The sequence below is a fragment of the Acomys russatus genome, chromosome 25 (assembly GCF_903995435.1).
Source record: "Acomys russatus chromosome 25, mAcoRus1.1, whole genome shotgun sequence".
Lineage (NCBI taxonomy): Eukaryota > Metazoa > Chordata > Mammalia > Rodentia > Muridae > Acomys > Acomys russatus.
Window position 1 is genome coordinate 33125520 of NC_067161.1, and position 26765 is coordinate 33152284.

The 26765-nt window shown below is 43.9% G+C and overlaps 1 protein-coding gene across 3 annotated transcripts in view; it reads left to right on the forward strand.

Moving 5' to 3' along the window:
• Window positions 1–26765, forward strand: part of Cdkl3 (cyclin dependent kinase like 3) — an 84307-nt gene that overhangs the window by 30559 nt on the left and 26983 nt on the right. For 2 of the 3 annotated variants that reach the window (XM_051167435.1, XM_051167434.1), the window contains exon 13: window positions 3578–3785. The exons of the other annotated variant lie outside the window; for it this stretch is intronic. In XM_051167435.1, the coding sequence (XP_051023392.1) occupies window positions 3578–3640 (63 nt within the window). In that variant the 3' untranslated portion in view covers window positions 3641–3785. Of the gene's footprint in view, window positions 1–3577; window positions 3786–26765 lie in introns of those variants that run through there. 3 annotated transcript variants of the gene reach the window in all.

Below are 26765 nucleotides of genomic sequence, written 5' to 3' on the forward strand. Positions count from 1 at the left end.
TGTTTGCATGTACACCTGCAGGCCAGAAGAGGGCACTGGATCATATTACAGATGGTATGAGCCACCATGTGGTGGCTGGGAACTGAACTCAGGACCTCTGGAAGAGCAGTCAGTGCTCTTAACCTCTAAGCCATCTCTCCAGCCCCCTAAATGCCTTCTCTTAAGGGAAGGAAACTAAACCGACACTCACTGAGTCCTAAGCGTGCATGTAGCCTTGCATTCCCTAGTGAGGTCATCTCTGTGCATAATTTTATCAATTTTATTATTCTCAGTACAAATGAAATTGACTGTATTTTAATTCACGATAAAGTTGTTCCTACTTTGTCAAAGAAAATTGAGTATATTAAAAATATGTCAAGCTGGGTTTTGGGGAGTAGTATAGCTCAGTCAGTAGTGTGCTAGCCTAGCATACACAAGGCCCTAGCCCCAATAAACCAGGCATACAGATCACTAATCCTAGCACTTGGGAGGTAGAGGCAGAAGGATCAGAAGTTAAAAGTCACCTTCAGTGACTTTGAGGCCATTCTGGGCTATGGACTTTGTCTCAGAAAATAAAAAAGCAAAATATATGTACATAAGATTTTTTCTGAAGCCCTACAAGAAGGCATTTTAATTGTGACATTTAGAGCTATGGCTTTGTTTTGACAGTCCCAGGACTTTTTATGTATGTCACAATCCACTTTGCAGAACCAGAGCTGTTATTGAACAGGAAAGCCATCAATGATCATCTTTTAGTTCATTATAAGTCACAAGATCCTTTAAGCTTATGCATTTAAGTGATGTACTCATGTCCTGGAAGCCTGCATAGCATACCATTTGCAAATGTGTTGACTCATTGGGTGAGTTAGGGCTCCTGGGTTTGAAGAGAGCAGTGATATGCCACTGGTGTTCATCCTGCTGCTATTCCATGAGAGGACCAGAAACACAAACCACATATACATGCAGGGGGAAATGAACCCAAGTCATTTACATGGTGTGGATGTGGCCTGAAAAGGTGGCCTTGAAGAGTAACTGAAACCATTTGCAGTTAGTAGAGTTAACCAGGAGTTGTCAGTGTTGCTCAGAGCTTGTCTTACACCATTGGGAAGCAGCTCTAGTACATAGCTGAGACTGAGACAGTGCTAATCTGAACACATTTTAGTGAGTTAGTGTCAAAATTAAGAAAAATGTTGAGCTGCTGAGATGATTCAGTGAGTAAAGATGCTTGCTGCCAGGTCTAAAGACCTCTGAGGTCCAGTCTAAGAACCAGGCCCCACAAGTTGGCCCCTGACCCTAACAGGAACATCTGACACACATATTCATTCATACAGAAAATACATCTATGTAATTTAAAAATAATTCCTTAGCCATGCATGATTTCACATGCCTTTAACCCCAGCACTGGAGAGGCAGAGGCAGGTGGGTCATTATGAGTTTGATCTGATCTACACAATGAGTTCCAGGCCAGCCAGAGCTTTATAGTGAGACCCTGTCTCAAAATCTTGTCTTCTAAATTTTCAGTCTATAGCTTACTTTATAGTATAAGGGTAACATACTTTTCAAAACATGGGATAGGAGCTAGGAGTGTAGCTCCTATCATGGGCTTGGTCTCCAGCACCCTAAGACAAACAGAAGCCAGAAGACAGGGAATAGCATCTTACTGGTTCTAGTCTTGACTCCTGCATTGCCTTGGTTTTTTAATTACTTCATCAGATCTGAGCACTTCTTAGATGTGTTTTAAACTCTTTAGGGGTCTTAGAAATACATTGACATTATGTAGATGCACACTGAAGGAGCTCTGTGACCAGATAGAAACCTCCATGACTGTGAGTGAATGGCCTGGGCAGAAGAGAAAAGAGCACACTAAGTAGTTCTGTTTGATGAGGAGGAGTCCTTTGCTACCTGTCTCCCAGTGCCTGTATGAAGCAGCCCCTGGGGCAAAGTACAGGTATTTTTGTCTCAACTTGAGTTCCCTTAGCCAGTGACTCACCACTTCCTGTTTGTCTTTAGAACACAAGAAATGCACCAGCTAAAAAGAGAGGAACCTGTTGACTGTAGAGTAGAAAATTGGCAGATGACGCTGGGCGTGGTGGCGCACGCCTTTAATCCCAGCACTCGGGAGGCAGAGGCAGGCGGAGCACTGTGAGTTCGAGGCCAGCCTGGTCTACAAAGCAAGTCCAGGTCAGCCAAGGCTAACACAGAGAAACCCTGTCTCGAAAAATCCAAAAAAAAAAAAAAAAGAAAGAAAGAAAAGAAAATTGGCAGATGAAAATTCAGGGAATCCTAAAATCCTGTGTGGTTAATACAGCCTTTTCTTTTTGTCAATGTTAAATGTGCAGAAGTGCTGGCTAGCAGTGAAGCCTGGGTAGTGGGGTATAATCTCTTATTTTTGCTTTTAAATTTATAATATTGTTCCCTGTTTTCTTAATTTGAACTTTAAGTTCACAAATGCCTGTTAATAGAACTATGTCTCATATCAAGTCATGTGATTTTGTTTAATCATCTGTTATTTCTAGCATGTTGGTTAGTGCTCCTTCCTGGGTTTGGCTCAGAGCTTTATGATTAATTATAGAAGGGAAAGTTGCTAAATATATAACACAGAGAATCCCAGTATAAGTATATAATACAGAGAGTCCCAATGCAAATATGTAACACAGAGCATCTTAATGTAAATATATAATATAGAGTCCCAGTACAGATATGTAACACAGAACATCTTAATGTAAATATATAATATAGAGTCCCAGTACAGATATGTAACACAGAGAGTCCCAATGTAAATATGTAATACAGAGAGTCCAGTGTGGATATATAACACATAGAGTCCTAGTGTAAATACGTAACACATAGAGTCCTAGTGTAAATACGTAACACATAGAGTCCTAGTGTAAATATATAACACATAGAGTCCTAGTGTAAATACGTAACACATAGAGTCCTAGTGTAAATATGTAACACATAGAGTCCTAGTGTAAATATATAACACATAGAGTCCTAGTGTAAATATATAACACAGAGTCCTAGTGTAAATATATAACACAGAGAGTCCTAGTGTAAATATAACACATAGAGTCCTAGTGTAAATATATAACACAGAGAGTCCTAGTGTAAATATAACACATAGAGTCCTAGTGTAAATATATAACACAGAGAGTCCTAGTGTAAATACGTAACACATAGAGTCCTAGTGTAAATATATAACACAGAGAGTCCTAGTGTAAACATGTAATACAGAGAGTCCTAGTGTAAACATGTAACACAGAGAGTCCTAGTGTAAACATGTAATACAGAGAGTCCTAGTGTAAACATGTAACACAGAGAGTCCTAGTGTAAACATGTAACACAGAGAGTCCCAATGTCTAGGTGCTAGAAATTACCAAGCAAAGACAATAAGCATGAGATGATGTCGGCTCTACACTGAGCATGCTGGGTGAACACTGAGGCCTGCCCTATGGTTTGATTTAAATAGGACTTACCCTGAGCAGCGCTTACCGCTCAGTAGGTCGCCTGTAGAGTAGCTTTAGCACAGTCACGGCTTTGACAGCAGATATTTATATGTCTCATCCCTGGTTCTTACTGGCTTGGTTTTTAATTTTAGGGTGGAGATGGCGATTGTGAGGGGAAGAATTTGAAGAGGAACAGATTGTTTTTTTCCCGATAGTGTTTTGTCTTTTAAGTAATCTTAAAAATACAAGCTTTACAACTCTTTCTTGTTTATTTTATACACAATAGACTGTAACATAGGTTGCTGCTAAGATAGCTATCTATCCTGTCTGCATCAGCATCATCTGGTTTGTTTTGTTTTTTTTTTTTTTAGCAAAAATTTATTTTTCTCTTCTGAAAACTGTGTTATTTTGATGCTGTGATTTGGAATTATAAAGTCACTTTCTCTCTGCTTCCTTCCTTGTCCCGATTACTGAGTGGGCAGTGTCACATGACGTGCCCGGCTCGTGCCACTCAGCCTACTGAGAGTCTCCTGGAAAGCACTGGCCTCTTCAAGTAGATGCTCGACGGACCTTCTTATCTGTTGTCTTAGTAACTGCTCGTTACCATCACAGGATGAAAGACATTCTGTTGTTAGCAGTGAAGCATTTTTAGTACTTACATAACATCTGACAGTGACATGATGTCAATTCCTTTAAATGAAACAATTGCCTGCATTCTCCCACTCGCCTAGTCTGACAGCGCCTTCCATTTAGCTGGAAGAATTTCCTAATGAAGCTATACACAACCTGAAAAAGGTTTCCTTTCTACCCTGGGCTGTTTCCTGTTGCTGAATAGTACAGACTGGATAGTTAGTTATTTAGCTTGTCGTTCTGGAGGCTAGGAATCCCACTGGCACAGGCCAGAATCTGTTCAGGGTCCCGGAGGGGCCTTGCTACTTTTGAGCATGGTGGGAGGCACAATATAGGCAGGCAGTGCAACCCGCTAAGACATCATGGAGGACTGCTTCATGACCTCATCCATTCTGAATTGCTTCCTGAAGGCCCCAGCACCTAGTGCCCTTGACATATTAACTTGGGGGTTAAATTTATAGCACATAAACTTTTTTTTAAATTTTGGGGTGCTGAGAAATTAATTCAGGACACACAATTTTTTATTTGTTCTTGAGAGAGAGTCGCCCTAGCTGTCCTAGAACTTGCTCTTAGACCAGGCTGGTCTCAAATTTAGAGATCTACCTGCCTCTGCCTCCTGAGTCCTGGGATTAAAGGCGTGTACCTCCACACCCAGCAAGAAAACTATTTAGTACAATATTGTGCTGTGTTTTTAAGTTAGCAAAGTTTTTTTTCCTTTTTTTTTTTTTTTTTTTTTTTTTTTTTTTGAGACAAGGTTTCTCTTGCCTGTTTTGGACTCGCTTTGTAGACTGGGCTGGCCTCAAACTCACAGCGATCCACCTGCCTCTGCCTCCCAAATGCTAGAATTAAAGGCATGCGTCACCACCACCTACAGGAAAGGTTTTTAATATACCATTTTTATTAATTCATTGAAAATTTCTTACAATGTGTTTTGATTATATTCACTTCTTACTCATTTCCCTAACTCTTCCCAGATTCATGCCCACTTCCTACCCCACCCAACCTCATGTCATATATTTGTTTATGTTTTTTTTTTTTTATAATCTATCAAGTTTAATTTGCTCTGCCTATATTCTCCTGCGTGTGGAACTATCCACTAGAGTGTGGGAAACCCACCAGGGGCCAGACGCTTAAAGAAAATTGACTCCCTTTCCTCCGAAGCCATCAGGAGTCCAGGGCTACACAGTTAGGGCTAAGGGCTCCTGAGCTCCCTCAGCCTCCATGCTAGAATACCTGGCTTGATCCTGCACAGGCACCCACAGCTGCTGCAAGTTCTTGAGTGCATTGTTCTTACTTGTCTACAAGTTACCGTTTCACTCCAGTCCTCCCTGGCCCCTGGCTCCTCCAGTCTTCCTGCCCTCTTTTCCATGATGTTCTCTGAGCCTTGTTGGAGGCTGGGTGGCATAGATGGCACGTTTGTAGATGGGCAAGCACTCCACTGACACTTATTCTCTACACTTTGACCAGCTGCGAGTTTCTGCATTAACCACCATCCACTGCATAAGGAAGCTTCTCGAAAGAGTTCTGAGAGCCACACTGATCTATGGGTATAGAGGAGTGCATTTAGAGGGCAGGTTGATACTATGTGCATTTAGCAGAATAATAGTAGGTTCAATCCTGGGGTCTATGAGCTCCCCAGATGTGGGTTCTTAGCTAGATTTACAGTAACATGTATGCATTTCTCCTTTGCAGACCTTAAGTGCAATCATGAAGCAGTTAACAGTCATGCTGCTGTTGTACTCATTACTGTAGTACACAGGACTCATAGCTATGTAAGACCACTGATGGCTTTTCCCCTTCAGCAGTCTACCTAACGCCTTCCAGTACTATGATAGCTAGCTAACCAGCTAGGAAGAAACTTCCTTGGTAATTACCAACTTGATTTCTCCATGACCTACAAAAGTGGGCAGTGTCTTTAACAATGGGGGCTTTACCATTAAGTTCTAGTGTGCAACCAAGAGCAATGGCAATAGCCTATATGGCTTTCAGAGTCTTAGAAAAGTTTTGATTTAGGGCTGCAGATGTAGCACAGTTGGATGAGTATTTGCCTAGCATGCATGAAATCCTGGGTTCAGTCCTCTGCACTGCATAAACCAGCCATGTGGCACACATGAGGCCCTATCTAAAAAAACATACCTCTTGCCACTAAAAAGCATTTGGGGGCAAGAAGATAGTTCAGTGTCTAAGAGCATTTGCTGTTCGCAGCACCCACACAGAGGCTCATAACTGCTTGTAACTATAGTTCCAGGAGATCTGACCCTCACTCCTGGCCTGTATCCCTACATAGACATAGAAGGGCACTGCATTACAGCATAGGAGCACACTGCACCAGTGCATAGGGGCACACTGTATCAGTGCGTAGGAGCACACTGCACCAGTGCACAGGGGCACACTGTATCAGTGCGTAGGAGCACACTGCACCAGTGCATAGGGGCACACTGTATCAGTGCGTAGGAGCACACTGCACCAGTGCATAGGGGCACACTGTATCAGTGCGTAGGAGCACACTGCACCGGTGTGTAGAAACACCAAGAGAAGGAAGGGTGCCCAAATTCAGAACCATACTGTCTGAAGTGCAAACTAAGAGGCCCTAAAGAGAAATTGGGCCATGTTAGTAAAACAGTTCACAGGATGATATAGGGGAATAATGGAGAGATACTAGGTGGCTAAGGAACTGCAGTTTAAGGTGATTAAAAATGAAGAAAGCAGGGCTGGAAAGATGGCTGTTCCAAAGGTCATGAGTTCAATTCCCAGCAACCACATATTGGCTCACAACCATCTATAATGAGATCTGTATACACAATAAATAAATAAATCTTTTAAAAAAATGAGAAAGCATTTTTAAATAAAATTAGTTTTTAAAAAACAAACTGTTTTTAAAAAACAAACAAACACACACACACACTAATGTTGTGCCATGTGATTTCAAAAAAGCAGTCTTTAGTGTAATGGAAGGCAAAGCACAGAAAGAAAATACTCCATCACCAATCTCCTAGCTACCTAACTTCCTTTTCCTGCAGAGGTGAGAAAGCTAATAAACTATGACCATGGGGAGGGGCCATGTCTATAGCAGTCCTTTTTTCTGAAAAAGTAATCCTGAGGTCAGCTAGTCAGCAGTGTGTGCCTGTGATGGGTAGCACTCAGTCCACACTGATGAGCAAACTGGTGAACAAGCTCTTCAGGCTGTGCTATATAGTTGGGCTCATAGATTTTTATTTTAAATTGGTAAGAAATGGTTGCTACCGATTAGTTTTCATTTCTTCTCTCTGTGTGTTGTCATTGTTTTGTTTTGTTTATGAGACAGACTCTCATGTATACCTGAAGTTTTGATCTCTTATTTGGACAACCTCTCTGGTGGGAAACCATTATATCACTCTTCTTAAAAGTGTCTCAGATCACAAAAAGAGCAAGCTTACTCCTCTCTGGCCTAGATAGTCTACTAACTCCACACTCAGACTCTGCGCCGGCTGACGGTGCTGTTGAAGCATGTAAGAGGCATCATCTCAAACTCAGTGCGCTTGCTCGTGATGAAGGCCTCTGATCATGTCCTCGCTCCCTCACAGTTAGCATCAACCCCACTTATTTCTTGTTGCTCAGGAGAAATTTTGTGGAGTAAATTTCTACTTCTCTCTTCCTAGCCTATCCTTTCAGGTCTGTTGCTTAAGTCTTTCCAGGATCTAACCCCTTGGCTCTCGGCTGTTTTTCATGGTGTCTCTTGCCCAGGCTTGGTAGAAATCCCCTAACAGGTCTTCCTGCTCACACTCTGTTCAACCTTCAGTTTCTTCCCACGGAACAACCAGAATATTCCTCACACTCCTCAGATGTGTTGCTTTGTCAACACACACAGAAGTTAGGTGACCCCTGCCTCTCATAAGCCTGCCTCTCTGCCTCCTTTGGTCCCATTTTCTGCTTTCCTCTCATCCCACTCTGACCAACAAAGGTCAGCTGCCCTTGTTCCTGTGGGCCTCTCTGCTTAGAATCCCACCCCACCCACACCCCCACACCCCCACCCCGATGGTGTGGCTGAAGGGTCTCTCCACACTCCCAGGAAAGCTGCTCATCCATTTGTACTTACGAAAAAGACACCCTGCTGCTTGGAGCTTCATCCCCACTCCCATTTCCTGTTGACTTTCCTATAGCACTTTGCAGTCTGATAAGCTGTTTTGTATTGTTTGTCTTACCTACTGAGATCTACCTTCAGGTGGGTGGGGATTCCCCAAGCTTAGCTCCTGCTTGGAATTCATTGGCACTCGTTTGACTTGTGTAAAGCAAAAGGAGCGCACCAATGTGTCTGTTTGTTTGCTTGAAGCCAGGTCTCGCTGTGTGGCACAGGTTGGTCCTGAATTCCTGAGCTCACGCAGCTCTTCTGACTCACTCATATAGTTTTGACTACAAGCACATGCTACTGAGCCTGGGTTCAGTGTGATATGAATTTCATTTCTCAGGATATAGATTATAGTAGGTCCTTAGTAGCTGTCAGATGGACTGCATCTGCCTCCCTCACAGAAGACAGCGTCCTCCAGAGGGAACCCAAAGTCCAGCCTTTTCAGGACTCCCGGTGGGAGGGAGGGTGAGCAACCTAGTCTCTGTTGGACTGGACTAGGTTATGAAGATGCTCTTTGCTCCAAATCCTCTAAATGAGGATTTGGGATTGGTTTCCTCAGGTGAATGAATCCAATCCTGAAATAACTTACATGTGGCTTGCTCGGGCTGCATTTACACTTGGCTGGCTCCTTTGGGTAATTTCTTTGTGTTTACTAATTATTACATTGAAATGTGTTGTTATCTTGCTAAAAACATCTGAGGCCTCATGAAAAATAAGATTTATTATGGAATCATTTTGCCATCAGTCATCCTTGGATTGTTTTTCAGTTTGGAAAGTCATTTGCTTTCATCTTTCTCTCTTCTCCAAAGAGACCATCTAGCAGGATCAGAATATTTATTGAAACTATACAATTCCGTGGATCCTTTAATTGAAAAATTGTATTGAACAAACACTGCCTTTTATTAAGGCACGAAGAGTGGAACCATCAAAGTCCAGAAGAACATCAGAATGGCTGAGTGACAAGGCAAATACTCAGTTTTATATGTGTGTGTTTGGCCTCATGTCTATCTGTCTATCACACATTTGCCTGATGCGCACAAAAGCTAGAAGAGAGCATCTGATCCCCTAGAACTGGGGTTATAGATGACAGTGAGCCACCATGTGGATGCTGTGGATTAAACCCCAGTTTCTCAGGAAGAGCACCCAAACTGTTGAGCCATCTCTTCAGCCTCCTTATCATTTCTTCACTGGGGGACTCTGTGTGTGTGTGTGTGTGTGTGTGTTGTTATATTGCCTCAGATTTTCCATTTGGAAAGGGGGACAATAGTTTATTTACACATACACACACACACACATACGCACACACGCACATGCACATACACACACACACACACACACACTCTCTCTCTCTCTAAGTAAGTTAACATTAAAAAGAATAGATTTGTTTTTAGAGATTATTAGGTTGTTGTTTTAGTGTATATGAGTGTTTTGCCTACATGTATGTATGTGCATAATGTGATGGCCTCATGCAGAAGCTAGAGAGGCCATCAGATCCCTAGAACTGGAATTATAGACAGTTATGAGCTGCCCTGTGAGTGCTAAAAACTGAGCTTGGGTTCTCTGGAAAAGCACCAAGTGATCTTAACCACTGAGCCCCACTTCTTGGAGATATTTAAGGGCTCCTGAGATAAGGTTTAACAGACATGAAGCATAACAGGTTTGTGCTGATCGGAGTCAGTTATTTGTAGAATTTCCTTCAAGAACGTAGAACTGTGGTCTTTGTCTTGGTTTTGTTCGGCTGTATAAGTTGTGAGAGTACATCCTGACTTCTTTGGGAACAAATTCAATACAGAAGTGTCCTCTGCTCTGTGGCATGCTGTCTCAGTAGTTGCATTTGCTTTAGACATGAAGCTGGCAAGGTGATAGCATATGCTCTGTCTGTTCTCTGTGCATACAGTGTTTCATTAACTATTAGAAGAAACTCTGAAGCCAGGCATGGTGGCACACGCCTTTAATCCTAGCGCTTGGGAGGCAGAGGCAGGCGGATCTCTGTGAGTTTGAGGCCAGCCTAGTCTACAAGGGAGTCCAGGACAGCCAAGGCCACACAGAGAAACCCTGTCTTGAAAAACCAAAAATAAATAAATAAAAGAAACTCTGTATTCAGAGGCTTTTGTTTGATTGATTGATTGTTAATTTTGTTTTCAGAGTCTTATTGTGTAACCCAGGCAAGACTTCAGTCTCGCTTGCCTCTAACTCACAATCCTTCCCATGTGTTTGAGAGCACAGGTCTGAGCTATCATGCCCATTTGGATTTGAAATTCAAAAAGACAGGGCTGGAGAGATGGCTCAGAGCTTGTTCTCCCAGAGGATCTGGGTTTAATTCCCAGCACCAACATGATGGCTCACAACCATGTGTAAGTCAGTTCAGGGCTACTCTACCAGGACCAGGCGTACAAGTGATACTCAGGTAAAACACCAATATTAATAACTAATAAAATAATCATACCTGTCTCCTACTGTTGTTGGAAAGAAGGTCAGTGTGGAGACATGGTGGCTCATCAGGTGCACCTCCTCAAGAAGAGGTGTTAGTGCTGTAGTTCCTTTCCATCAAGACCACAGGCTGTAGTTCTTGTTGGCGTTTACAGTGTTTTTGGTTTTTCTTCAGAACTTTTGTGCATTCATGAAGTTCACTGTTTTCTTGTTTCTTTGTTTCCCTGGCTGGCCTGGACCTCACGTTGTAGACTAAGGTAGCCTGGAACTCACAGAGTCTACCTGCTTGTGCCTCTAGAGTACTCAGACTAGAGGTGTGTACCAGCCCTTGCCCATGGAGTTCTTAAGGAACTGTTACGAACACAGCTGTGGTTAGCGGAGCCCCACTTGTTTAGGCATCTCCAGGTTTTACAGATGTTGATGCTTTTAAATGAGTCTTAAGCGAGGAGAATTTCAAGTGCACAGTGACGAGGCTGCTTCTGTGGTCCCGGAAGGAGTGTGGTCGGGGACTGGCTCACATGGTTTCTCAGCAAGTCGGCCTCTGCTGATGGGATTGGTGCCACTTGAGTCTCTGGCCACCCACTCATTCCTACAAGTTTGAACGGCAGTACAGCTGAGTCAGTAATCAGGTGCTTGGTGTTGAAATCTGCGTGGTAGACATTCGTAGATGAGGCAGAAGTCTTGGCCACAGTCCTTTGCCCTCAGTTGTCACAAACAAAAAGGGTGGCAATTGGTGGCTCAGTGGGTATTGCTATGTGGTACCCACCTCCTTTCAAAAGGAGGCCAAGGATGTAGTGCAGAGGGCAGGAAGTGGGTCTGGCTCCCGTTTCACCAGCCATAAAACCCTGCTTTGGCTGGGCTCCAGTTGTCTCCTAAATCCTTCAGTTCAGTGGCTTTCTCCCAGTCTTTGTGTCACACTTGACACTGAATCATGCTCCTGTTCTGGAACCACTCTCATCTTTTTTGTCACGTGTCATCATTCCCTTCTCGCCTTCAAATGCTTTTCTGCTCTTCTGATAATTTATCTTCCCACCTGTTTCCCTGTCAGCATTTTCTGGAGCACACTTCATCAGTTCTGTGCTCTTCCTGTTTCCTTGGTCACCACGTCCCAGGTCCTGAGAGCAGAGCCTTGTAGTTCTCACGCTGATGTTTATTTGAAGACTGGGCCTCTGTATGTTTGCTAATATGTCCATCTCATCATCTTGCGGTCCCTGTAGGCATACATGTCTAAACAGGATTGATTTATCCTAAACTGTGTCTTTCTTCGAGCGTTTTGTATTTTTAAAAGTGGAACTGATGGGGATTCCTTAAGTGTAACAGGATCCACCTGTCTCGGCCTTTAGTCAGCTTAACCAGGGAGCTTGGAGGCTGGACAGTGAGCAGTCACCAAGGCTGCCCCCAGTCCCTGGCTTCTAGGGATCTTGCTTGTTTGTCTCGTGGCCAAGAACAAAAAGGAAACATGAACAAGAAGTGAGCAGAGTGAACATAGATTTATTGAGGAAAATGAGACTGACTCCTGGGAATGGAGCTGCCTAGTAGTATTCTTTTGTGTGGTGGGAACTGAGTAGAGACTTAGGTAATCTTTTGTTTTCAAGACAGGGTTTCTCTGTGTAGCGTTGGCTATCCTGGACTCGCTTTGTAGACCAGGCTGGCCTTGAAATCACAGAGATCCACCTGCCTCTGCCTCCCAAGTGCTGGGATTAAAGGTGTACGCCACCACGCCTGGCTAATCTTTCTTGAGACTGATTATTTGGGGCTAGTCATTTGTGTCATGCACCTGTGAGGAGTCTACGGGCCTCTGCCTGCTCCTTCGGCTCAGCCAGAGGGAATGGTTGTGAACGGCGATCTGTTGGTTTCCAAGCGGCCTGACCAGCTCATGGTCCTCCATGGGCCCAGCCTGCCCTTTCCTTCCCACAGGAGCTGCCTCCTGTCTCAGCTCCATGGTTCTCCTGCCTGAAATTTGGCATCAACTTGATAGTTTTCAGCTTCTTGTGTCTGATAGCCATTTAGGCAGCAGACCTACTTAATTTATTCTTGCTGTCACATTCTGGCTCTCCCAAATTATATTAAGTTTTCTACATTTAAGCATTTATAGCCATCATAGTCATCTCTTTTTCCTGTAGATTCTCAGTTCTAATGTTTTTGTTTTTAACTTTCACATCCTGGTTTGTGACACAAGCTACCTCTTAATTTATGTTTGTCCTCAACTAAACCAGCCTTGAGTGGCCTACTTTTAAAGTTGGCCATTGTATTTAAAATCGGTTATTGTATTAGTCAAAGATCCCCAGCAAAGCAGAACAAATAGGATGATAGGATAGGATACAAGAAGGGGGTTACTAGGCTGACTGGGCACACAGTGGCCACCTGCACACTGGAAAGCCAGGGGAAACTGGTGTCTATCAACTGAAGCCTTGGCACAAGAGAAACGATGTGGCCATAGTCTGAGGCCAAATGCCTGAAAGTCCCTGAGGAGCCACTGGTACAGATCTGTACTTAGAGGCCAGAGAATCTGACGTCTACAGGAGATAGTAACGGCAAAATTCACATCCACTCAGGAAGGGTTGAGCATGCAGTTGCCAGCTTCTGTCTGACTTTTTCTGTGTCAGACCCATGCCTGTATGAAACCACCCAAATTCATGGCCAGTCAACTCATAGCACCAACCTGAACACCAGGCTTCTAGAAAGAACCTCACTCCATCAACTTGACAACTATAGTAGGCATCAACATTTTTCCAAAGAAAGGTTAAAATTGCACAGAAATGAAAATGTATGGATCACACAAAACAATGGCAGAAATAAACTCATTATGTCAGTAATTTTTAAAAATTACTCAGGCGGGCTAGAGAGATGACTCAGAGGTTAAGAGCACTGGCTGCTTCTCCAAAGGTCCTGAGTTCAATTCCCATCAGCCACATGGTAGGTCACAATCACCTATAATGAGATCTTCTGGTCTGCATGTGTTCACGCAGGCAAAACACTGTATACATAACAAATAAATAAATTTTAAAAAATGACTCCGGGCTGACAAGGTGTCTTAGCAGATAAAGGCCCTTGCAAACCTTACAACATGAGTTGACTCCTAGAAGTTGTATAGTGGGAAGAGAGAATGGACTCCCACAAGTCGGCTGACCTTCACATACATACAGGGACATATATGTGTGCACATGCATGTACACACAAACACAATTATAAGGACCCGGGCATGGTGGTGCACGCCTTTAATCCCTGCACTCAGGAGGCAGAGGCAGGCAGATCTCTGTGAGTTCGAGGCCAGCCTGGTCTACAAAGAGTCCAGGACAGCCAGGGCTACACAGAGAAACCCTGTCTCGAAAAAAACAAAACAAAACAAATTATTATTGAAGATGGGATAAAAATTTTGTAACTAGCTAAGGTGTAAATATAAAAGGTAAGGAATTGGTAGCTACTGCCATAATTCATAAAATATTAGGACACAAAAATAGAGAAAGCATTTGTTTTTTTTTTTTAAGATTTATTTATTTATTTATTTATATACAATGTTTTACCTGAATGTACACCTGCAAGCCAGAGGAGAGCACCAGATTTCATTATAGATGGTTGTGAGCCACCATGTGGTTGCTGGGAATTGAACTCAGGACCTTTGGAAGAGCAGGAAGTGCTCTTAACCTCTGAACCATCTCTCCAGCCCCTAGAAAGCATTTTAAAAAGATACAGGGCAAGCTGGGCAGTGGTGGCGCATGCCTTTAATCCCAGCACTTGGGAGGCAGAAGCAGGTGGATCTCTGTGAGTTTGAGGCCAGTCTGTTCTACAAAGTGAGTTCAGGACAGCCAGGACTACATAGAGAGACTCTGTTTTGAAAAACCAAAAACCAAAACAAAACAAAAACCCAATCCCCCCCCCCAAAAAAACAACAACAACAACAAGAAAAAAGATACAGGGCAAATACTGAAGAAAGTAGTTTTTTATAGCTATGTTAATATCAAGAAGAAAATAAAAAAAAGGCCAGAGAGGTAGGAAAGGGCACTTGCTACCAAGCTTGTTTAGGTGAGTATGAACCAATTGTGAAAAGAGAACAGGCTCCTGCCATCTGTCCTCTGACTTCTCAAACACACACACACACACACACACACACACACACACACACAGAGAGAGAGAGAGAGAGAGAGAGAGAGGAGAGAGAGAGAGAGGAGAGAGAGAGAGAGAGAGAGAGAGTAAATAAACGTTAAAAAATTAAATTATAGAGAAAACAATATAAATAAGAGGGGCACGATATAATTAAATATTAAAAACTTGTGTGACAACAACCCGAAGCTACAGGTCAGTGGCAGAACATAATCCCAGCATGCATCAGGCCCTGGTTGTGGGTTCAACCTCTTTCCCACTCCACCCCCCAGGTCTTGTATCTAACAGCATACTTTCAAAATACGTAAAGGACAAATTTAGTGAGCCCAAAGAGAACTTGAAAAGTCTATTATCACAGTGAGAGATTCTTTTTTGTTTCTTGGTTGAATTTTGGAGTGTTTTTGTTTTTGTTTTTGTTTTCTGATGGTCTTCCTACATAGCTCTGGCGAACTGGAACTCTTTATGTAGCCCAGGCTGACCTCAGACTCACAGAAATCTGCTTCTATCTCCCTGACTGCTACCTCTCTGCCCCTCTGTGCCCTGCCCCTCTGCCTCTGCCAGAGCAAACAGATCAAAATGAAGCAACAAACCAAAAAACAAAAGCATGGATACCAAACAAAACATGGATAGGAATTTGAGTAATACAGTGTTTAACTTTGCTATAGTAGACATAGAGGAAAATATGCAGAAATAAAAAATAACCCATACATATGAAAATTTAAATATATTTTCTAAATGTATCAAGAAGTAAATTATAATGAAAATCAGAAAACATAAAAAGGGACATTAATTGAAAGTAGACTCTCAACACAGAACAGGAGACCTGTGCTCCTGAGTAGACCTCATTGGCTTAAAACAGAATTAACCAGCTGGACAAAACACAAGTTGTTTAAAAGTCATCTGGGCATGGTGGCTGGTGCCATGGCCTCAGCACTTGTGGGGCAGAGGCAGCAGCATCTCAAGTTCAAGGTCATCATCCTTGCTGTTTGCCATGTTTATGATCAGCAGGACGTATGAGAGAGACTTCACCTCAGCTCAGAACGCACAGAGCTGCAGGGAGCAGTAGTCTGAGGGGATTATTACTGAGGCTTGTATGATGATCCACATCCCCGAGTCCTCAGGTGTATATATTGATTTTGAAACAAGAAAACAACTGAGATTTCGAACTTCTTGAAAGAGGGACACTGCTGGTGCGCAGAGAAGTGATGGCACGGCGTGGGCGTCTTAGAGTAATAAGATCACCCTCAGTTTCCCTTTCAAGATGGTGTTCTAGCAGACCAGACCAGAGAGCTGAGGCGACTCAGGGTAAAGGAGTGATACCTGAATCTGCTCCCAGACAGACAGACAGACAGACTATTACAGGCACTCTGTGACCCCAAATGAGAAAATAAACAGAAAATGCAACAGGTGAACAGTGTAGTAAGACCATGGCAAGCAAATAAAGCTTAAGCGAGAAAATCTAAAAAGCAAGAGAACAATCTGGTAAAATGTGATTCCTGCAGAAGTGTGTGCCTGAAGAGCAGAGACAGGAAGCCAGAAAGCAGAGGCAGGCGTGGAGTGTAGAGAGGAGGGAGCTGCTCACTGAGATTCTTCTATCTGTAAGGTTTACTTCAAAGATGAGGGAACATAAGAAAACAGAACATTTTATCCGCAGTCTGCCCCTAAGGCAAAAGCTTAAGGGAGTTCTTTTAATTTTTTTTCACTTTGTTAATGTTTGTTATTTTACTTAAAAATTTAAAGAATTACACCATGCAGTGGTGGCATACACCGTTAGTCCCAGCACTTGGGAGGCAGAGGCAGGCTGATCTCTGAGTTCAAGACCAGCCTGGTCTATAGAGTGAGTTCCAGGACAGCTTGGGCTACACAGAGAATTAATTGTATGTTTGTATATGTCTATTTGAATAGATGCCATATGCTGGGGGTGCCCTTGAAGGCCAGGAGGCATCAGGTCCCCTGGATCTGGAGTTAGGTGTTTGAGAGTTTCCCAGTGTGGGTGCTTGGAACTGAACTCCAGTCCTTTACAAGAGCTGCAAATGTTCTTTCCCACTGTGCCATCTCTCCAGCCCTTTAATTTTGTGTGTGCGTGCCCAAATGCTGCAGTCTACATTGCTTCTATGGAGGCCAAAAGAACAGCTGAATGGAGTTGGCTCTCCCCTTCCCCTCAGTGGGTTTTGTGGATCAGATTTAGTCTTTAAGGCTTGGTGGCAAGCTTCTTTGCCTGCTAAACTCTCTTGCCAGTCCCTTTAAGGGACTTCTTTATATCAAAGGAAAATAGTCCCAAGTAGAAATAGGAAATTCAGGGAAGAATAAGGAACAAAGCAGGAAAGTGTGGGTAAATATTATGTATGAATAACAGAATTATGAGGGTTTAGAATGTGTGGAGAACTGGGAGTATAGATGAGTGGCAGAATGAGCCACTTCAAAAATATAACAAAAAACAAAACAAAACAAAATAAAAAACCCCAGAATTACAGTGCTTGACCACAGGAAAACCAGGAGGAGTAGGTGAATACAGCTAATGTGCTCTAAGCTTCCAGAGTGAACATATTTGTATTAAACATAGACAAATCAAAGATAACAGTAATAAGCATAACTATCTTAGTTATTATGTGACATGGACCAAATACATGAAGTAAACTAGCATAATAAGTTATCAGGATAGATAAAACCTGCCCACCCCTCTGTTACTTTTAAAAAAGCCTTCTACATGAGCACTGAAAGATGAAAATAAAAGATGGAAGGAATCTAGTCTCCAACATGAACAAGAACCAAAGGAACGCTGACAGTAGATCTTAAGGCAAAAATGGGGAGACGCAAGGGAGATTTTATCATCACAAAGAAGGCATCTGTCAAAAGATCCTGAGTTAGTGTTTGCCGAATAGCATGGTTTCACAACACAAAATGCAGAAATAGAACTGGCAGGAGACAACAGACCAGTCTGCAGTAAACACACTTCTCTCGGGAACTCATGAACCAAGTGCATGTGAATCGGCAATGACATGCAAGGCAGAAATAGCTGATGAATGAGCCCCTACCAATGCAGCAGAGCACTGTGCCCAAGGTATGTGGTGAGTTCATCAAAAAATGCTTTATGACTATAAAGCAAACCTTACCAAAGTCCTGAAACATTCAGAATATGTCCTCTGGCCACATGAGGATTAAGGGAGAAACTAATAATAACTAACTAGAAAAAATGGTTTAACCAGTGCACTTATAAATAATCTACATGTTCAAAGAGTAGAAATTAGGAAGTGCTTGCAACCAGGACACAGGGTGGAAGGTAGGACCAGGGGTCCTAGGATCCTTTTCAAAGGCACACTCATGAGTTAGTTTTCTTCCATCAAGCCCTGCTAGTGGGAGTCCATGACCACACACCTCCAGCACAACAGGCCTTTAAAGAAGAAGAAGGAGAAGGAGAAGGAGAAAGAAGAAGAAGAAGAAGAAGAAGAAGAAGAAGAAAGAAGAAAGAAAGAGGAAGCAGAAGAGAAGAAAGAGACGACGCAGAAGAAAGAAAGAAGAAGAAGAAGAAGAAAAAGAAGAAAGAAGAGATTAAGCTATTCCTAAATTTAGAAAACACTCAGGAGCTTTGTTTCTGCCATGAGGGAGAGACTGAGGGATATGTATTCTTGCTTGGTAACAAAACTGGCCTGAGGAACAAAACATCTGAAATCCTGAGAGTTTGCTGCAGCGTGGTTTGCTGAGGTGAAGTGTGCATAGAAAGCTTGGAGAGACTGAGAAGTGATGTGATGAGACAGAGCACTAACAAAGGGAAAGCTCTGTGGAGAATAAGGAAGGGACTCTAGGTCAGGCCTGTTCTGTAGACTCTTGGCTGGAAGTGTGGTCCTCAGCACTGCCAGCCTTCCTTAAAACTGCCCTACAGCCCAGCTCTTTGCCCGCCAACTTTTCTTTCCCTCACAAAGTTAGACATATTTTGTAGTGTGGTTCCTTTACCTGGCACCTCAGCTCCCTTCCCAGTTTTCCTTCCAGGTATTTCCTCTGGCAAATCTCCCAAATTCCTAATTCTGTCTTTTGATCTGTTTCTCAGATCATGCGGGCCAACACAATGGTGCCAAGAAAAAAAAATGTTAAGCTAAGATATGAGTCTGGCTGGCACACCTTGGGGTAAGCAGAAAGGACATTATCCTGATTGTCACATGAGCCATAAATAGATCCTGGCGCAAACTGCAGCTCAACAACTATTTCATAGATGACGACTGCAGGGTGCTCTGTTAGGGAGGAGGAATGTGTCGGCTGTGATGAGGGAGGACTGTGAAAGACCAGCAGGGGAAAGGGGGAACGCCACAGGGAGTTGACCCCTGCAGAGGGACAGAGACTGAAAGCTCTTGGGAAGATTGATTTATTTGTGTGGGTGCATGCTTGCAAGTGTCAATTGGAGACCAGAACTCCTGGATCTGGAGTTACAGGTGGTTTCGAGCTGCCCAGCATGGATGCTGAGAACTGAACTCAGGGCCTCAGCAAAGAGCATCAGCATCTTTAAGTGCCACGTCATCTCTCCAGCCCTAGACACAAAATCCTTAAGGAGTTGAGGGTGGATATCAAAGGTGACTTATAGAACCTCAGCGGAAGAACAGACTGAGCGCAGACACTGTGCAGTGGGGGGAGAGGCCATTGTTAGAGTTGCAGAGCTTCAGAGCCTCTGAATGCCCAGCACACCGGAGGAGGCAACGCTTCGAACTCAGAAACACAGAGTGGGAACATCTGGGTGGATGTGTGCAAGGATGCTGCTGCAGCAGCTCTTGGTTCCTGGGGCTTTTGGAGGGGCCCTGTTCCCCTTTGTAAGACCTAGCACTTCCACATCGCTAGATGCTGCTGCAGGACTTCAGTAGCTGTCCTGACTTCCTACTGCTATGTCAGTGACTCAGGTTGAATCCTAGAGTAGCTCCATTGAACCATCCTGGGCCTGATGAGGAAAGAAAAGAGACAAGCACAGAATTAGAGAAGTAGCTCGCATCTGGCCAAGGAAGACAGAGCCCTGTAGCCTGTTCAGGGTATTTAATCAGAGATGAGAATGTATCCTGGATAAAGACTTTTTAAAACATTTATCTATTTCATGCATATGAGTGCTCTATCTGCCTGTACATCTGCACACCAGAAGAGGGCACCAGATCTCATTACAGATAGTTGTGAGCCACCACGTGGTTGCTGGGAACTGAACTCAGGACCTCTGGAAGAGCAGAAAGTGCTCTTAACCACTGAGCCATCTCTCCAGCCCTATACTTTTTTTTTTTTTTTTTTTTTGAGACAGGGTTTCTCTGTGTGGTCATGGCTGTCCTAGACTCACTTTGGAGACCAGACTGGCCTCGAACTCACAGAGATCCGCCTCCCTCTGCCTCTCGAGTGCCTGGTTCCAAATGATTCTTGACACATTTTCTTAGGATGTAGGTGATAAGGCAGATTTGCCACTGAGGCGGCTCTAAGAAGCTTGGAAAAAGTTTCAATACTCAGGAAAATGGGAAGGCCAATACACTGCCTTTATAAATGGCAGAGGAGGGCAGCGAGAGCAAGCGGACATGCTAGGATAAATGTACTGTGTAAAGCTAGATGCCCAACTAGAGAACTGTGCTCCACATGAGGCTACAGAAGACAGCACCCACCCACAGTGGCTGCTAAGGAGCCTGGCCACACTGTAGTGTAAGCTTCGAAAACCATGGCAACAATAACTGATGCTTTCCCAGAGAAGACAAAGTCCTGCATAGCAGCCTCCTCTATCCTGGGAGAACTTGGGTTTCATATTCATGGGGATAGTATAGCTGTGTATAGCTGTGTCTTTGTTGCATGTGAATCCTTGACTGGGGTTTATCATCAATCCTTGGACATGGAATCATACACAGCATGCCACTCAGACTCTTCACCGTGAAGGAGGTGGGGGGTGGCTCTTGATCATGGGATCCACTGACACTGTCACATGGAGTCCCATCCACGCTAAGGCATCCAGCTTGTGGAATGCTGGGCCAGCCTTTATTCATCAAAGAAGGTACATGAGAAGAATGACGGGCTATTCTGTGGGCTGGGCACTAAGTCAGAGACCTTTTAAAGTTCTGTTCCAACAAGCAGGATACTTGAGTCTGGAAGTCAAGGCCTCGGAGCAGAAGTAGTTTACTGACCATTGCTCCCAACATAGAGGCTCACACCCCATTTAGAGTGTGTTGTGCTCCCATTCCTCATCTCCAAAAAGGCACGCTCCTGTCAGGTCATAGCAAGAGTCCCGCGTAAACGTTATAACTGCCAGGCATTTCTTGTGTCCGGGGACTAGCAGACAGGAAGAGAGGCACTATTCTGATAGAGCAAGAGCAGGTTGCTGTGTTCAGCAAGGTGAGGCGGGTGAGGCAGGGCTCCTGTGACACGAAGAGGACATGGTGTATGTGCTGAACCCAGCGTAGCCATGCCAGTGCCTCTTGCTATTACCTCACACTTTTTTTGTTTGTTTTGTTGGTTTTTTTTTTTTTTTTTCAAGGCAGGATTTCTCTGGGTAGCCCTGGCTGTCCTGGACTCACTTTGTAGACCATGCTGGTCTCGAACTCACAGTGATCCGCCTGGCTGTGCCTCACAAGTGCTAGAATTAAAGGCATGTGCCATCACACCAGAGTTTACCTCACACTTTGTTAATTGTGAATGCACACATGTGGCAGCCTCTAACTGGGAAGATATGCTTGCCAAGAGGGTCAGACTACCTAGAAATGGAGATTTCTGCACCATCACATTTGCCCTGAGAGCTTCTAAAGACACGGCTAAGTCACAGTTCAGTGGGCATCAGAAAGCTGAAGATCAGCTGCTGGCCTGAGATGAGCTGTCTCTGGCCTGAGTTCCCTTCAGGAAGAAAGAGTGATAGGAACCATGAAAATGCTCCTCTCCAAATTAGGAGTAAATGTATTTTGATGGCTATTTGGAGGCCTCCAAAATATACCTCTTGGATTTGGGGGGAAAACATTGTTGCCTGATGGCCTCAGCTTCAGCACCCTGCAGTTCATCACTGCATTTTCACCAAGGCCACACTCCCTGTGTCCATCTCTGGCTGACTTCTCAGGGACAAGAACACAGGATGCCCGTCAGGATCTTCTACTCAGCCTTTTTTCCTGCTCACAAGGGTTGGATCTGCACTGCAGCCAACCTTTCAGTTGCCCTGGTTCCTTTCTCACTGTCTTACTGCAGTTCCTCGGACTAATGTCGAATGTCAAGTTCCCTTCTTGCCACATGGCTTTTTGTGCACCCAGGCTGACGAGCTATGTCGGGGGTAGAATTTACAAAGCCAACCAAAGAATCAAAGACGGTGCTTGTCTTACGTGCATGCGACTCTGGGCTGATATTCCCCTAATACCCCACAATCCAAACAGAACTTTGTAGAGCTAAAAGAAAAAGTGATTCATGTCCTTAAGACTGCAGTAGAAAACATCCAAACTGAGTGATAAAGATCAAGATGAAATTAAACAAAATAACAAAACTGGGAGTGGGAAAGTGAAGTTGAGACAATATTAAGATAACATGCTCTTGTATTCCAGAAAGAAGAGAAAGGGCAGAAAAAATGATGGCTGAAATGTTTTCAAATGTGAGGAAAACTGTAAGTCCTCATATCTGGGGAAATTTAAATTGTTAAGAATTAGAGTATTAAAAAACACAAATCACAAGAAATGGAGACACTCATTAGTGACCATGTTACTCTGAATGTGCCTGATCTCAGAAGCTGAGTGGCATTAGCCTTTCATGATGCTTGGATAGGTGAAGGGGACATGCCATCCCATAAGGAGGCATGTGGTGAAGCACCCAGGAATCACTAGGGGCTCTGGTACATGAAGGGAAACCAGGCCAGACTGTTTACTAAGGGTCTTGGGAAGAAACAGGAGAGACAGGGTGAGACGTCTTAGGGTGGGAGTTTGTTTTTGTTTAGGTCTTGATACTGCTGTGCTAGTTTAGAACTCCATACAAAGCCCAGGTCGGCTGTGAATTCATAAACCTCCTGGGTCAGCCTCTTGAGTGCTGGGACTACAGATGTCTGCCATTACCTTGGCTAGAATTGGCTGGCTTGAGTCGCTATGGTGGATCTGGGGTGAAGGGGCTCTCCTGCACTACTGTCTCCTGACTGGTGCTGGTGCGGTTAGAGCAGTGGGATGTGCTCTGAGTGTACGAGGTTGGAGAGAAGGTGGCTGGGGGATGGGCTGTGGATAAGTTATTTGCCTGTAAATGGCACAGTGGCACAAGTGAGACCTGTACTGTCTCTAGGGATTGTCTCATGCTGGGGCGGAAGGTGGATAATAGTTCCTTGAGGGAAAGAAAGGCACCATGTGAAGATTCAATATGATTGCTGTGTTAGTTGGTTTTTAATTTTAAGAGGGATTCCCTGGATCAGATTGGCCTATGGCTGCGTTTGGGAGAAACTGTCTTGATTGGTGATTGACACATGAGAACCTAACCCATTATGCGTGCCACCATTCCTAGGCCAGTAGACCTGGGCTTTTAAGAAAGCTAATTGACAGAGTATGAGCAAGCCAGTATGCTGCCTCCCTCCATAATTCCTGCTCTAGGCTCCTGCCTTGAGTTCCTGCTCTGACTTTCCTAGTGATGAGCTATTTTCAAGAACTACTAGCCAAAACAAATCAGATCCTTTCTTTCCCAAATTTTTGTTTGTTTGGTTAGTTGGTTGGGTTTTTTGTTTTGTTTTTTGGTTTGGTCATAGTGTTTGTTACAGCTCAGAAAGCAAACTCAGTCAACTTATCCAGTTTTTAAAATGAGCAAAGGAATTTGTATGGGATGAATTGTAACCCACCCACCCCAACCTTTGTCACATTCATTTGTTGAAACCCTAACCCTACATGGTGCTGATTTTGGAGATGGGTTTTTGCTAAAGCAATTAAGGCTAACTGAGGTAGTAAGAATAGGCCCTGATCTGATAGGGTTGGTGTCCTTGGAAGAAGAGACACTGGAGACTCAGGGTGTAGATTAGCGATAGGAAGCAACTGAGCATGCTCTGAGGAAGGGCCATGTGAGCACACCGTGAACGGTGAACACAGCAAGCCTGGAGCGCCCACACCAGCCCCTGTCCAGGCTGACACTGTGAACGTGGATTTCCAGCTTTTAGAATCAGGAGAAACTGAATCTCGGCTGAGTGGTTCTGTGTGTGACATCTGCTTAAGACAGGACTTGAGTGGACAGTTCTCTGAGGAAGATATGCAGGTGCCCAGGATCTTTAATAAGCTCAGGGTTTTTAGTTCTCAGAGAGATGTACATCAAACTTCACATGACATACAACTTTGCCATGCCCTAGGTAGACAGAAGGTCAGTTAATAACATAACCTGTCAATCCTAACCTGGAGACATTGGGATCTTTGGACACACTGACAGGGCATAGAGTGATGTGAGTGTCTAGAAAAAGATCTGGTCAATTTTCAACTGACTGCGCAGAAGTTCTACTACATATGTCAAGTAGAAGTAAAAGCACACACCTGCAAAGCAACATGAGCAAAACTGTGTCATATCCATGGAACAGTAATATTTGCTCATAAAAAAGGGACAGAGGTCTGGCAAGATGGCTCAGCAGGTAAAGATGCTTGCTTTGCAAGCGTGCAGACCTGAGTGTGATCCCAAGAGAAAAAGAATCAACTCTACGATTGTTTTCTGATCTCCAGATGCATACTGTGGTACATGCACCACCCCTCCACATCATACATGTGTGCATTTTAAGGAGTTAAGTACTGATATGTGCTACTTTGAGAAAAAGGCTTGGTGGTGCACGCCTTTAATCCCATCAGGAGGCAGAAGCAAGCAGGTCTCTGAGTTTGAGGCCAGACTGATCTACATAGGAGTCCCAGGGCAGGCAAGGCTAATAGTGAGACCTTATCTCAGAAAACCAAAAAAGGGGGGAAAAAAAGGTTACAAGAGCCACTTAAATATGTAAATGGTTCAAATCAGTTTACAAAACTGAAAATTAATCCAGTTGAAAAACTGGACAACTCTACGAGAAACATACTTCAGTGTGAAGATGCAGAATTAAGGAAAAGGAGCCAGGCGTGGTGGCACAGGCCTTTAGACCCAGCACTCTGGAGGCAGAGGCAGGGGATCGCTGTGAGTTTGAGGGCAGACTAGTCTACAGAGTGAGTTTCAGGACAGACAGAGCTGTTATACAGAGAAACCCTGTCTTGAATGAATGAATAAACGAGAGAGAGAGAGAGAGAGAAGGGAGGGAGGAAGAAAGGAAGGAAGGAAGGAAGGAAAGAAGGAAAAAGCATGCTAACAGCAATCAGGAGAAAACTGAAGTGTCTGTTATCAGATAGAGTTGAGTCCTGGACAAGAGATACTAGGATAGAGAGCCCATGATGATTGAACAATCAAATACACTATATAAAAGAGCCTTAAGATACATAAAGCAAGCCAGGCGTGGTGGCACATGCCTGCTATCCCAGCACTTGGGAGGCAGAGGCAGGTGGATTGCTGTGAGTTCGAGGCCAGCCTGCTCTACAAAGCAAGTCCGGGACAGCCAGGGATACACGAAGAAACCCTGTCTCAAAAAACAAAAACAAAAATACATAAAGCAATAGCTGTTAGACAACCTCATAAACATAACAGATATTCCAGTCCTTTTCTGTGGTTCAGCGATTGAACCCATGGCCTCATGCATGGAGGAGAAGTGCTCTACTACACAGTGACAACCCAGCCCTCTGTTTTTACTTTTATTTTGAAACAAAATCTCATTAACTGCCAAGGTTGTCCTTGAACTCGCCCTGTTGCATAGACAGGCTTTGAACTTATGCTCCTGCCTTAGCCTCCAGGTAGCCATGTTTCTAGGCCACACCACCTTCAGCACTCTTTCAAATAAGTGACAAAATGAGTAAAAGGAAAGTCAGTAGGGACATAGGTGACCTGAATATCACCAGCCAGCTTGAGTAACAGATTCTTCTAGAACAATATACCTAAGATAGCCAAGATACACATTAAAAACATTTATTTCTTATTTATTTATATGTACTTTATGTGTCTGTGTATGTGTGTGCATGCATATGAGTCCCCACAGTAGCCAGAATAAGGCATTAGACCCCCTGGACCTGGAGTTACAGGGGGTTGTGAGCCACCTAATGTGGTGCTGAGAATGGAACCCCAGTCTTCTGCAAGAATAGCAGGTGCTCTTAGCTGCTGAGCCGTCTCTCTAGCCCCAAGAACTGCACATTTTAAAAAGTGCAAATATAACATTTACTAAATGTACCATTGTGCTGCCTAGTTTATGCCAACTTTATGTCATTTTGGAAGAGGGAACTGCAGACGAGAAAATGCCCCCACCAGGGAGACTGGCCTGTGGACAAGCCTGCGGGACATTCACTGGTGGTTGATGTGGTAGGCCCAGCTCACTGTGCATGGGGAAACCGCTGGGTTGGTGGCCCTGGGTGTTATAAGAAAGCAGCTGAGCAAGCCAGGAAGAATGAGCCAGTAAGCAATCCCCATCCATGGCCTCTGTATCTGCTCCAGCCTCCATGTTCCTGTCCTGACTTCCCTCAGTAATGGACTGTTACCTGGAAGTGTAAACAAAACAAACCCTTTCCTCCTCCAGTTGCTTTTGGGCATGGTGCTTATCACAGCAGTAGAAACCCTTAAGTGGTGCAACTATATATGGAACTATAAAGCAAATCTCAGTTCATTTCCAAGGATTGCTACCATAATCTACTTTTAAAGGAATTAACCAAATAAGTTAAAGTGGAAGAGAGATGGCCAGCCAGACAGCTCACCAGGTAAAGGCCCTTGTGGCCCATCCTAACTGTCTGAGTTAAATCCCTAAGATTCACATAGTGGCTTAGCCTCAGAACACATCGGAGCACATGCCCACATGCACATAAAATACATGTGAATTTAAGAAGAAAGTGGGGATGCAGAAGGTGGTTCACTCATTGCTCTTCCAGAGGACCCATGTTTGATTCCCAGCTCCCCTGCAGCTTACATCCTTCTGTAAGTCCTGTTCTTCTGTGGGCCTGAGGCACACCTGTGTGTGTGTATGCGGACATACATGGAAGCAATCCATCTATGCACATAATATAAGAATACTAAAAGAGTACTAAAGAAAAAGAAAAACGAAAGAA